Source organism: Pelodiscus sinensis, chromosome 23 (assembly GCF_052426305.1).
Source record: "Pelodiscus sinensis isolate ZL-2025 chromosome 23, ASM5242630v1, whole genome shotgun sequence".
Taxonomy (NCBI): Eukaryota; Metazoa; Chordata; order Testudines; family Trionychidae; genus Pelodiscus; species Pelodiscus sinensis.
Genome location: NC_143074.1, coordinates 10169137 through 10183265, shown reverse-complemented (window position 1 = coordinate 10183265; position 14129 = coordinate 10169137). Strand labels below are relative to the sequence as shown.

Below are 14129 nucleotides of genomic sequence, written 5' to 3'. Positions count from 1 at the left end.
CCTGCGGGATGCTAACCAGTATCCCTCGCAGCGCAACTGCCCTGACTAAAGATGGCGCCTGGTCACACCCTCCTTCGCTCTTGTATTAAATATGGCGGCTGCGCACGCTGCCCGTTTTTATGCCCTCACTCAAGATGGCTACTGCCCACATTCGCTACCTTCTTTGTTCTTAGAGGTGAAAGCTGCTGGCCTTGGTTGCCGCAAAAGTTTGCCCTTAGTCAAGCTGGCGTATGCAGCATTTGCCCTCAGCAAAGATGGCGGCGCCCCATTAGCTTTCTATCGTGCCCTCAGCACGTACCATTGCAGAGCGGCCTAAGTGGCTTCACAGTCGGATATACAAGATGGCGGAAGCGGTTGCGGCCGTTTGAATTCCAACGAAGCCGCCAAACTCGGACAATAACAACCAGAGCCGCCACCGCCGCCGGAGGGTCCCTGCGGGGGTCGCACCGCCATGGACTCGCTGCCGGGGGAGGACCTCACCCTGCCCGTGGAGTTTAGCGGCAGGTAGGAGCGGGGTGGGACGGGGCAGGCAGCCGGGACCGTTAGGGCGTCCGGCGTGGGCGAGGCTGTTTGAGATCCCCCCCCCACTGGGGTCTGGCCTGCGGAGCGGAGTGGCGCTCGGCATCACCCCCACGCGTTCCTCCAAGCCAGACCGACTGTGCATGTGTGGAAATCCGAGTACCCCTTTCCCCCCGGCGAGACCGGGGGCGCTCGGGATTCCCCCTCCCCACACACTCGGGTCTGGTCACCTCTTGCTGGAGCTGTCTGCTGGTGATTGAAGCCCCCAGAGTTTGGCTGTGGCTTGGGCCTCACACACAGGGGCAGGAGTACTGCAGCTTGGGGTTCATACCCCCACCTCCCATGTGGCTGTTTGGCTCTTAGTATCTTTTCTAATATTGGGGAAGGGGTGCGAAGCTGTTACCTGGATCCCTTCCCTCCCTTTCGGTAGCTTCAGGGGTTAGCGGAGTTAGTCTGTACAGGATAAATTTAAAAAACAACAAATGGTCTGGTAGCACTTTATAGATTAACAAAACACGTTTTGGTGTTTGCCGTGTATTGTGTGTTGGGGAGAGACACTGGAAGTACTCAGGAAGGAGGGACTTTTTGTGGGGCTTCTAAACTTTCCATCACTGAAATGCCTCCTGTGTCTCACTCTTAGCGTCAGTATTTCCAGACTGCCAGATGTCTCCAGAGAAGAACCTTGTATTGGCGTAGGAGGTAATGGAGGTAAGGGCAGCTAATGTGATGGCACACAAGAAGTGGTCAAATGAACGCTTGAAATGTTCATTTCAGGAGAGTGCAAAGTTAGAAGATAAACATCTTATTTGCAAGAGCTTGTCTAGAGAACAGCCAAACTTGTTCTTACAGCACTGTAGTCTAATAAACACATTTCTGTAATGTTCCTGTGTTAAAAACTTATTGTTTCAAACGATTAACCCACAGTATTTGCTAGGCAAATATTGCAGCACTGGGAATCTGAAAGTGAAAATAACTACATAGTGAAACTGAATAAATTACCCAGCTGGTAGAAGTGTCAAAAGTTAATAAAGATCATAAATAGCGAAAAGTAAGTTCAGTTCATAAGAATGGCCTTACTGGGTGAGACCAAAGGTCCATCCAGCCCAGTACCCTGTCTGCTGACAGTGGCCAATGCCAGGTGCTCCAGAGGGAGTGAACTGAACAGGTAATGCTCAAGCAATCTCTCTCTTGACATCCATCTCCACCCTCTGACAAACAGAGGCTAGGGACACCATTCCTTACCCATCCCGGCTAATAGCCATTAATGGACTTAACCTCCATGAATTTATCTAGTTCTCTTTTAAACCCTGTTATAATCCTAGCCTTCACACTTAACAGTTCACTTTTAATAGATGTTAGTAACAGGCAAATAAACTTCTTTATTTGCAACATATAATTTTTATAAGTATAATGTCCCTTTAAGAAAACCAACAAACCGTATAAACTGAAGCTAGTGGTACAGGTTGAACCGCTTTAGTCCAGCATCCTAGAGCTTTGACCTGTTCCGAAGCAGAGAATTTGCCGAACCATGGGTGTTGAGTATTGTCTAGGGCAGGGGTGGCCAACCACTTAGAGACAAAGAGCCAAAATAGCGGTGAATAGAATACAAAGAGCCACGTATTGTATATTTATTTTTATATATTTATATAGAGAAAGATCGATATAGTACACAACATGTAGTAATAAAAACAACATTACAAGACATTTCAGACAAAAACCAATACAAAAGTCTCTAGTAATTTAAATTCATAGATCTTCAGAGGACTTGACAAGGAAAACACATCAAATAAAAAAAAACCTTTAAAAATACAGTAAATTCTCTCTCTCAAAAAAGCATTCCCACTATGTATTTGAAATTTAACACTACTGCCGTATTATGTCCTGTGATTTTTTTTTTTAAATCAAACTGCACTGAGAAGTAATTTAGCACAATTTGAAGTGCCTGTCCCAGACTGCAAATATGAGAGGTTCAAAAACATCTCAGAATAATTGCTTCAGCCTGGCAAACAATAGCCTTTGAATATTCTTTAAAGAAACATTGTAAATCAGGTACATGCTGATTCTTTTTTTGCCCTAGAATTTAAATAGGACATCTGTGTTGGCTGCCTTATTCTGCATCCACGGAGACTTTGAGCTTAAGGTGCTTCGTGCCCCCCCCCCCCCCCCACAATGCCCCTCCCTCCCCAGGGCCAGGCATTCCCAGTTCCCCCTTCCCTCCCCTGCTCTAACCCAATGCTCCCCAGAGCCAGGCATTCCCATCCCCCAGCTCTAACCCAATGCCTTCCTTCTCCTCCAGAGCCAGCCCCCTCCCCGCTCTAAACCAATCCTCCTCCCCTCTCCTAGAGCCAAGCACCGCCCCCCCAGCTCTAACCCAATCCCTCTCCTTTCCCCCAGAGCCAGGCACCTCCCCCCCCCCCACTGTAACCCAATCCCCCTGACCCAGAGCCAGGCACCTCTTTCTCCCCCCCCCCCCCCCGTCCCCCCCCCCCCCCCCGTCCCCGGCTCTAACCTAATGCCTAGGTCCTGGATCTGCCGCCACGCACTTCTCCCTCCAGGCGCTGGGACTCTGTGTGCTGAGTGGCTGCCCGTGAGCAAGCCCTGGGACGCCATGCGCAGAGCTGCCGGCCTGAATAGTCAGGGCGCGTGGCTCAGAAGCAGCAGGAGCCACATCTTTTTTAAATGAAAGAGACCACCCCGGGTCTAGGAGCATTACCACCACTTCCATTGCTTACTGGGCTCTTAGAAGACATTTAGGGGTAAAATCGAGCTAAATAACAGCACAGAGCACTGAAAGCCTGGACTCATGGCGAAAAACAAACTTTATGGGACTGCAGGAGACTTGGCCACATCTGTGGTAGGTGGACATCCAGCTAACTAAAATGATGCTGGACCAGGGATGTTGCTGTACCAGAGAGTGCCAATTTGTATTAAGCCAAGATACCAACATATTAAGTTTCTATTGTCATTAAGATCCTGATCCTGCAAGACTTTGGTCCTGTTCTTGTACTAATTTCAGAAACAATGATGGTAGTTTAGTCCTTTATTTTAGAGAGAGCACGTGAAAGTCTCTCACCAGACTTTTCCTGTCAAATATTGTTGAACTGTATTGAGCAGGGATAGTAATTCAGCATGTTTTACTTTCTGGAGTAGTAGCTGAATATTCATTTTACTGCATGTTTGGGAGAGAATACAACATGAAACATTTATTTTGAAATATCAAATGAAAACTAATTATGCATAATTATAGCAATTTTCTCTGTTCTGATAACCAGTTTCGTGGCCTTGTATTTTGAATGTTATTCTGTCCAGTATGCTTTTGTGTATTTAGTTGAAGCTCAGTCTACAACATGAGTGGCAATAATTTTTGACTGGGTGCCACTTCAGAAATTTTTGAAGTTGCCTTAGGCCACCCCAGAAGGGGTGAGGCCAGGATGGTTCTGTGTTCTGCATGAAGTCTCTTGCTCCCTTCCCCTGCCCTGCAAGGGAGCGCCATGCTCAGAGTCAGCTGGCGGTTGATTTTAAGTTCTGAGCCCCTTGCAGGGCAGGAGGAGATGTCACACGCTCCTCTTGCCCCCAAACCCTGATTGGCCTGGGAGCGTGCAAAGTCTCCTCCCACTCTGCCCCTGTCCTGCAAGGAGCATGCGGTGCTTAGAAGTGCCGCACCCCTCGCAGGATGGGAGGAGACTTTGTGCACTTCCCTCCCCTCCGTCCCTCCAGGTCCTGATTGGCCTGGGGGTGCAGATAGTAGCAGGGACTCCATGGTCAGATCAACTCTCTTGGCGGGCCGCATCTGGCCTGCAGGAGGCCTTTTTGCCCTTCCCTGGTCTACAATATAAATTCTGCTGTGCAATAATGAAAACAACTTACATATGCTAACTGGAAGATATTTTTTTATGAAAGCAAGCAATTATAAGAAATAAACCTACATTGCTGTATGGCAGTGATGCTGTTACTGTAGATGTTCTATGCATCTCATCATGTTAGTCAAATCTTCAACATTTGAAGACTTCTGGTTGGCATTCCTGGGAATATTGAAAGGCTCTGTAGTGTGTATGGAATTACTTGATAACTTTGGAAATATTTACTTCAATAATTTCTTTTAATTGTGGGAACTTTCTTTAAACAGTGGGAACTTGGTACTTCAAACTTTTTTCCCTTAATCCTTCAATTCTAGCTTTTCCATATATGGATATGTAGATTTATGATGTCACATTTTGTATATAATCTGCAATTTTTAAGCCTCCTGTATAGAATCTCTTCCCCCCCGCCCTTCCCTTTTTAAAGTTTGCATATGTTCATAGCTGTCTTAATACCACATTTGTGTTCCTTATTAAATTTTGGCTATTGTAGAATGAACACGAGAGAGAAACACTTTGATTATTTGTAATCATATACATAGAGAAGTAGCTAATATTTCTTTGCTACCTCTGCTATGGATGCAAGCCTTGATCTTGAGGGGCACAGCGCTGCGCAGCTATGAGCACCTGCCTTGTTTTTGTCATAACTCAGTCCATAATTTAAAAAGGGCACATGAAAATACACTTGTTTGATGCTTTTAATGCATTCAGATGGTTAAAATAACCTTTTTCCCCTAATAACATTGTAATTTTGGATCCTCTGATGTTTGGATGTTTGGTTCCTCCTAAGCTGCGCTGTAGCACAGCATCCCAGGTGATTAATCAGCCCTGCCCAGTCAGGCTCAGGGCCCCCTGTAGGAGCTGACTGATTGTGTGAGGCTGATTAATCATCTGTGAAGCTGCTGCCACTGTGCAACTTAGAGGGAATGCTGGCTTGGATCTGATTTGTCTTGTCCGTTGTCTAGTGTTTCTGGATGTGGCGGAAGATATAGTTTCACCAACCAGAGCTCGGACCATGAAGGATTATGAAAATGTAAGTAAATTTATCATGTAAAATTTAGTGACAAAAATCAATTGCTAAATCCTATAGAGTATGCTACAGAATTGACTACTGAAAAGGTAGAGGTACAATAACTTCCTGGAGACCCATAAATGCATTTATTTTGATTGAGTTAAGTCCTTAAATGGTGTCAGTTAGCATAGCTCTGTTGAAGTCCCTGATGAACACCATCTGAGAATCTGCTCATCAGTTTACTACCCATTTTTTAACTGTAACTGTTGAGATTGAAGCAAGATCCTGTTATTAGGGCTAGAAAATGTCCCATCTTGGTTGCGGTCTCAACATGGCTTCATGGTCAAACTCCTCTTAAAGAATAGTTCTAGTGTAATTCTTCCCTAGGGATGTGAATGTGTACCTGTATACATAGTTAACCAGTGAGCCCAGGCTTCTCAGTTAACGTACACAGTTACACACAGGAACCCCTTCCCCCTGTGCTGGCTGCAGTGCATGAGGAGCTGGCCTGCCTCTCTACTCCTCCCCCTCGCTACCTCCCCGGTGTGTAAATGTGTAACCACCGAAACTTCCAGCAGTTACACATTCACAAACTCATTTTAATGTCCCTGAGCTTTACAACGCAATACATGGCATTTTTCTGACCTCATAATTTTACTTATGAGGATCATAGAATCATAGAGCTGGAAGAGACCTCAGGAGGTTGTCAAGTCCAGCCCCCTGCCCAAGGGAGGACCAATCTCAACTAAATCAACCAAGCCAGGACTTTGTCAAGCCGAGACTTAAAAACATCTAGGGATGAAGATTCCACCACCTTCCTAGGGAACCCATTCCAGTAACTTTACCACCCTCCTAGTGAAATAGTTTTTCCTAATATCCAACTTAGACCTCTCCCACTGTAACTTGAGACCATTGTTCCTTGTTCTGCCCTCCCTCACTACTGTGAACAGCCTCTCTCCATCCTCTTTGGAACCTTCCTTCATGAAATTGAAGGCTGCTGTCAAATCCCCCCTCACTCTTATCTTCTGAAGACTCAATGAGCCCAAATCCTGCAGCCTCTCCTCATAGGTCATGCGTTCCAGCTTCCTACTCATTTTGGTTACCCTCCGCTGGACCCTTTCCAATCCTTTCTATAGTGGGGGGTCCAGAACTGGACAAAATACTCCAGATGTGGCCTCACCAGAGCCGAATAAAGAGGAATAATCACACATCTGGATCTAATGGCAATGCTCCTTTTAATGTTACCTAATATGCCATTAGCCTTCTTGGCTACAAGGGCACGCTGTTGACTCATATCCAGCTTCTCATCCACTGTAATCCACAGGTCCTTTTCTGCAGAACTGCTACTTAGCCATTTGTAAGCCTGTAACAATACTTGGGATTCTTCCGTCCCAAGTGCAGGACTCTACACTTGTCCTTGTTGAACCTCATCAGATTTCTTTTGGCCCAATCCTCTAATCCAGGGGTTCCCAAACTTTTTGACACGGGGACCAGTAAATCCATTCACAAACTTTTGGATTTCATTTGCATATTCATTAATCAAATGATGAATATTCAAATAAGTTGTTTCTGGTCCTCCCAAATCTCCCAGTGCCAGCTTTAGCAAAGCTTTTGATATGGTCACCCACAATATTCTTGCCAGCAAGTTAAGGAATATGGATTGGATAAATGGGCTGTAAGACAGACAGAAAGATGGTTAGACCAGGGTTTCCCAAACTTTTACTTTAATTGGAACCCTTTTTTTGCAGTTCTGCTTTTTGCAGCCCAAAAATATAAACACATGAAAAACAAACTGAGCAAATACCAGACATATAACATGTCTGGTATTTTCTCGGTAGGTAAGTTGTATTATTACTAGATTTATCAGTTTGTAGTTTCGAACTGCCTGGCTGGTAAATGTTCTCAGGCTGCATGAGTGTGTCTACAAGCCAGATAGTTCGCAACTACTCGAGGGATGTGGGGGGGGGGGGGGGGGGGAAGGGGACAGTAGAATCCCTGTGCTGGACTAACTCGTGCTTTGTGGGTGCGGGGGAGGGAGGGGAACGGGGTCGGGTCAGTCCCACTCCCTGCAGGCCGATTCATTCCTCCCCCTGCTCCCCTTGCTGCGCCTCTGGCCAGCCCCACTTTCCCCAGCCCCCTCCCGGGCAGCCAGTTCTCCCCCGCTTCTCCTCCTAATCTCCCTTGGCCAGCCCCGGTACCTGCGTCCAGTCCTCCTTCCAGCGGCCGCTTCTCCCACCCCGCCCACATCTTCCCCGGCCAGGTCCCTTCCCCCAACCTCACACCCCCCCCCGGCAGCCCTGCTTCCACCAGCCCCCCAATCTCCCCAGCCTGCCCTGATTCCCCCATCCAGTTCTGCTTCCGGTGGCCAGCTCTCCCCTCCTCCTCACCCCGGAATCCCCTGGCACCTGCACCTTCCCTTAGCCCTGTACCCTCCTGGTGCCTCCCTTTGCCCTCTTTTTCCCTAATACCCACCCCCTCACCAGTCTCTGCCCCATTCCCCTCCTGCCCTTCTGTGCCCTCAGACACGATTTGCTCCATCCTGACCTTCCTCATGCCCACCCCTTCTTTCAAGCCTTCTCCCAGCACCTCCCCTTCCAGCCCCCAGTGCCCTTCCCCTCTCCTCTCCCAGCATCACCCTGTCCCCCCTCCCACTGACACCTCCCCTACTGCCCTTTCCCTCATGGTCTGCACTTGGCCCCCTGGCATTTATTTCTCTCTCTCCTGCACCCCTGTCCCTTGGTGCCTTTCCCTCCCCCTCCCAAGCCCTTTCTCCTTCTCCCCCCACCCTTCTCCTCGCCTCCGCCGCTGCATGAGCCGGTTCCCTACTTTCTCCTTCCACGTTGCAGGGCCGGAGTCCACACTCAGGCCCCGGAGGCCGAACCCAGAGCCAGCCAAGCCCCGCCACGTGCCTCCCGCAGGTTTCAAAACCCTGGGCTGTGACATGACGTCACATTACGCCCAGGTGTCCTCCCTGCCCACGAGCAACGCCGCGCATGGGCAGCAGGTGGCGAGGAGGAGCTGCGTGCAGCAGGGACGGTGCGGGACTGAGGGGGATGCTCTGGGGGCGGGGTGGGAGGACGCGTGGGAGGGCCGGCGGGGGGGGGGAGGGATCCGGGGCCTGCTCCAGGCAGAGCTGGGGTGAGACCCAGCTCCACATAGTGGTGGAGCAGGGCCCCGGCTCTTAACTCGCCGGCATTTCCGGGTGCAGGGGCGTGGGGCCCGATTCGACCAAATAGGTCAAATTGGCCTAAGGGCTGACAGCCACCAGGCATGCTGAGGCCTGGCATTTTTTTCCATGGCCCGGTGCCGAGCCGCAGACCATAATTTGGGAAACGCTGCTCTAATCTGTCTAGGTCACTCTGGACCCTATCCCTGCCCTACAGCGTATCTAGCTCTCCCCCTAGCTTAGGGTTTATCTAGACTACGTGGAACAGTCGAAAGGGGACATGCAGATTCTGTGGGAATTTGTATATCTTTTTCCGATGGCACTTTCGAAAGCAGAGCTTTCGAAAACCTCATTTTTTGAGGAAGAGCAGCTTTTCGACAAAGGGGGGAGGTTGCCAAAAAAAGCCGCGTCTAAACTATTTCCACTTTCGAAAGTGCGATTGGAAGAAGATATGCAAATTCCACAGGAAGGTCATTCTTGGCTGTATTGTTAGTTCCCATGTGGAGAAGCAGGAAGGAGTAGCAATCCAAAGGTTTCATCAGTTTTGTAAGCCTCTCCATCACATCCTGAATGCAAGCTCCTAGTAAGCGGCACACTTCTTGAGATTGCAGGTCTGGATGGCTGATGGATGACTGAGTCCCTCTTAAGAGGGAGTTCCCGACCGCCACCCCCATCGTCGTCTTTTGGGGGTGATGGTTGTGGAACCCCCATCTCTTGGACTACACATCCCAGGCCTTCCGGTAAATTGTGTTCCCTTCTGATTTCTTCCCTGAGAGTTCCCTGCCAAAGCATTCTCCACCGGTGGAGAGAGCCTAAAAGTGGTTACTTACCTCTACAGGAATGGGGAAACCTGAGTTGGCCGCCGCCGCCTTCTAGTGGTTATATGCTACCATTTCTCTTCCTTGTCCTGTACTTCCCTCACTGGCTCTTCAGCCTGCTGTGCCTGCAGGATTAAACGCTGCCTTCTATCAAGGACTGTCTTCATCCTCTCTGATGGAACGTAGGGTCGATACTTGGACCTCCAAATCCTCTAATTTTTCTTCTAAAATGGCGACCAGCTTGCACTTAGTGCAGATGAAATCCCTTCTTTTTTCTGGGAGGAAGGCAAACATGGCACATGTTGTGCAAGTAACAACAGCAGACCTATCACCATCCATACCTGCCTTCCTTCAGAGAGATTCCTCAGATGTTATTAAATGCATTCTTGAAGAGCAGGAGAGAGAAAAGAAAAAAAAATCTTCAAGGAAGAGAGCACCAAACACTGTAGGGGTCTCCCAAGGTGAATTCCTAGGCAAACTCCTATGTTGGCTGGTGCCCTGTTCGCTGCTCTCTGTGTTCACTCTGGCTGTCTTTTTTAGAAGGCTGAGGCTAGGCCCGGCTCAAAGCTTTGCCTCTGATGGAATCAACCCCTGAAGGCCCACCAGAGCTCAGGAAGTTTTGATAATTGGTTAGTGGAAATATTTTAAAGAATGACGAGAGTATCGAGCCCCCTTCTGAACTCCCTCCAAATTTCCCTGTTAGCAGCTTCTGATCGCTGACTGACTGCTATATAAAGTCTTGGACTGCCTGATAGTCCCTCCCCCTGATTAAGGCTCAACCAATGAGCAGAGGTTTCTAGATTTCAAACCTTGATTAGAAGCTCAGAGCTTCCACCTGCTAGCCACAGCACACACTCCTTAGGGGGGAGGGGAAGAAGAGGAAAAAACCCCAACAACCCCTAAACCCCAGACAAACACAAGCTTATCACACAGCAAGAAACCCACAAACACACACACACTAGATAGCCACTTCCCTCAAGTGTCCTGTATTAGCACCTTCTCTACCTGGAGAATTCCCTCTCAAAATTCCCTGTTACCAGCCTCTGTTTGCAAGCTCCCCGGTTGCTGACTCACTGCTATATAAAGCTCTGGGTTGCCTCATAGCCCCTCCCCCGGTTAAGGCTCAACCAATGATTTAAATGATTCCTTTCATTTAAAAAAATGACTGAATATGAATTGATCTTTGAGTGCTATATCACTACCTTCTGTTATCAGATTTACTAGTCAAGTCTGTTTGTAACACAAATAAGGAAATGCATTTTTAACTTAACAAGCAATGTTGTTTTAACTGAATATGTGGAGCAGAATTGTACAATTGTTAGATTTGGTTCAGAACACTTATTACCAGGGCTCACTGAACCGTGGCGAGCCCTGCTCGCCAGCCGCTCTGTCCAGCGTTCTACACATGTGCAGATTGCCCGAACCCGGCTCTTCCGGGATTTAATCTATTCACCACAGGTGAGTAGATTCAATAGATTGTCGAGCCCTGGCTATAAGTAGTGATGAACCTAGCCTCCTTGAAAGTGTCTAATTCTTTTTTGAACACTGTTAAAGTCCTGGTCTTCAAAACATCTGGTAAGGATTTCTACATGTTGACTGTGCACTGTGTGAAGAAAAACTTCCTTTTTGTTTTAAATCTATCAATTTCATTTGGTGACTTCCTTATGTTATGGGAACAAATAAATTCTGTATTCACTTTCTCCATACCTGTCATGATTTTATAGACCTCTATCACATCCCCTGGTCTCTGCTTTTCTGAGCTGAAAAGTCCCAGTCTTTTAAATCTCTATTCATATGGCACCTTATCCAAACCCGTTTTTTTTGCCTGTTTCTGAACCTTTTCCAGTGCCAATATATGTCTTTTGAGGTGGGGTAACCACATTTGTACTAGGGATGTTACATGATGTATATTATAATAATTGTGTAACCACATCCAGTTTTATTGTTTATACAACTATTCGATAGTCGATAGGCTCCCACTACTGGGGAGCCCCTAGCCACCCCACACTGTTTCCTCTTTCTCAGACACAGCAGTGCAGGATGGCAGGTGGGAGTCCATCTGTGAGGGAAGCTGGTTTAAGAATCAGCTTCTTGTGCAGACCGGCTCCTGCTTGCTGCCCCTCTGAGACAGAGGCAGCAGTGAGAGGTGGCAGCAAACTCTGTCTGCAGGCAGTCTGAGCTCCTTGTGACAGATGCTGCTCTGTGGGATGCCAGCACAGCCTCTGTTTGTGAGGAGCTTGGGCCCTTGGTGGACAAAGGCTGCTTCGTGGCAGCCTTCCCTGTTGCCCCCTCTCTCCTGCACTGCTGCCTCTGAGGGGGGGCTGTATTTTAAGCCAGCTCCCCATGAGCACCAGCCCCTGCCTCCCCTTCCTCTTGCTACCTCTGATACAGAGGCAGCAAGGTGTGTGTGTGGGGAGGGGGTGGGGGGTGTAGTTTACAGGGTTAACCCACTAAGACCAGGTCATCCCTAACTTGTATGCAGTATTCCATATATGGACATGGTATGGATTTATATAGAGGCAATAAGATATTTTCTGTCTTATTCTCAATCCCTTTTTTGATGATTCCTAACATTCTGTTTACTTTTTTGACTGCTGCTGCACATTGAGTGGATGTTTTCAGAGAATTATCTACAATGACTCCATGATCTTCCACTTAAGTGTTATAGCTAAATTAGTCCCCATCATTTTGTATGTGTAGTTGAGATTATTTTCTCCAATGTGCATTACTTTGCATTTGTGGCGAGGAGTCCTGTGGCACCTTATAGACTAACTGAAGTGTTGGAGCATAAGCTTTCGTGGGCAAAGACCCACTTCGTCAGATGCATCTGACGAAGTGGGTCTTTGTCCACGAAAGCTTATGCTCCAACACTTCAGTTAGTCTATAAGGTGCCACAGGACTCCTCGCCGCTTTTGAAGATTCGGACTAACACGGCTACCCCCTGATACTTTGCATTTATCAACTTTAAAATTCATTTGCTATTTTGTTGCCCAATCACTAAGTTTGGTGAGATCTTTTTGAAGCTCTTCACAGTCTGCTTCGTCTTAACTATCTTGAGCAGTTCAGTATCATCTGCAAATTTTGCCACCTCACTGTTTATCCCTTTCTCTAGAACATTTATAAATTAGTTGAAAGGATTGGTCCCAGTATGGACCCTTGGGGGACACCACTTGCCTTTCTGAAAATATACCATTTATTCCTACCCTTTGTTTCCTGTCTTTTAACCAGTTATCAGTCCATGAGAGGACATTCCCTCTCATCCCATGACAACTTACTTTTAAGAGCCTTTGGTGAGGGACTGGCCAGAGGTTTTCTGGAAATCTAAGTACACTATTTTCATTGGATCCCCCTTGTTCACATGCTTGTTGACCTCCCTCAAAGAACTGTAGTAGATTAGTACGGTATGATTTCCCTTTAAAGAAACCATGTTGACTTTTCTCCACAAATTATGCTCATACATGCGTCTGACAACTCTGTTCTTTACTGTAGTTTTAACTAATTGGCCTGGTACTGACGTTAGACTTACCAGTCTGTAATTGCTAGAGCCCTTTTTAAATATTGGAGTCACATTAGCTATTTTCCAGTCATTAGGTACAGAAGCTGATTTAAAGGATAGGTTATAGACCAAAGTTAATAGTTCCACTATTTCACAGTTGAGGTTTTTCGGAACTCTTGGGTGAATGCCATCTGGTCCCGGTGATTTGTTACTGTTAAGTTTATCAATTTGTTCCAAAACCTCCTGTAATGACACCTCAATCTGGGTCAGATTTGCCTCTGAGAAAGAATGGCTCAGGTTTGGGAATCTCCCTAACATCCTCAGCTGGAAACAGTGAAGCAAAGAATGTATTTAGTTTCTCCATAATTACCTTATTATCTTTTAGTGCTCTTTTAGCATCTCGATTGTCCAGTGGCCCTACTGGTTGTTGAGCATGCTTACTGTTCTGATGTACTTTAAAAACATTTTACTATTACTTCTTGAGTTGTTGGCTAGCTGGTCTTCAAACTCCTTTTTGGCTTTCCTTATAATTTTTTGCATTTATTTTCAGGTCTTGACAAATAGCAGCAAAAGCCACTCGCTAGCCCCACACTGCGCATGCGCAAGAGCCACATTGCATATGCGCGTGCCGCAGGTAAACAGGACACATGGCTGAAATCTACTCGCCTTGGGCGAGTAGGTTCTATAGTTTGTTGAGCTCTGCTTATTTTGACAGAGTTTATGCTCCTTTCTATTTTTCTCTCTAGGATTTAACTTTTTCTTTCACTTGGTGATTAAGCCACGGTGGTATTTTTTGAGTTAGAATCATAGGGCTGGAAGAGACCTCAGGAGGCCATTGAGTCCAGCCCCCTGCCCAAAGCAAGTCGAATCCCAACTAAATCATCACAGCCAGGGCTTTAACAAGCTAGGATTTAAACATCTCTAGGGATGAAGATTCCTTCTCTCTGGATAACCCATCCCAGTGCTTCCACATCCTCCCAATGAATTTTTTTTCCCTAATATCCAGCCTAGAGCTCCCCACCCCACCCCCACCCCCACTGCAACTTAAGACCATTGCTCCTCATTCTGCCATCTGTCACTACGGAGAACAGCCTCTCCCCATCCTCTTTGGAAACCCCCTTCAGGTAGTTAAAGGCTACTATCAAATACTCCCTCACTCTTCTCTTCTGTAGACTGAATAAGCCCAAATCCCTCAGCCTCTCCTGATAGGTCATGTGTTCCAGCCCCCTAATCATTTTGGTTGTCCTACGTTGCTCTTTTC

At 47.2% G+C, this 14129-nt stretch overlaps 1 protein-coding gene across 4 annotated transcripts in view; it reads left to right on the top strand.

Annotated features, from left to right (window-relative positions):
* The first annotated feature begins 125 nt into the window (after window positions 1-125).
* The window catches only part of CDK5RAP2 (CDK5 regulatory subunit associated protein 2), a 176797-nt gene continuing 162793 nt past the window's right edge, over window positions 126-14129 (top strand). For 3 of the 4 annotated variants that reach the window (XM_089772988.1, XM_089772987.1, XM_006129080.5), the window contains exons 1-3: window positions 126-504; window positions 1160-1227; window positions 5342-5409. In XM_089772988.1, coding sequence (XP_089629114.1) covers window positions 452-504; window positions 1160-1227; window positions 5342-5409 — 189 coding nt within the window. In that variant the 5' untranslated portion in view covers window positions 126-451. The remainder of the gene's footprint in view (window positions 505-1159; window positions 1228-5341; window positions 5410-14129) is intronic. The other variant, XM_089772986.1, reaches the window with a different exon arrangement.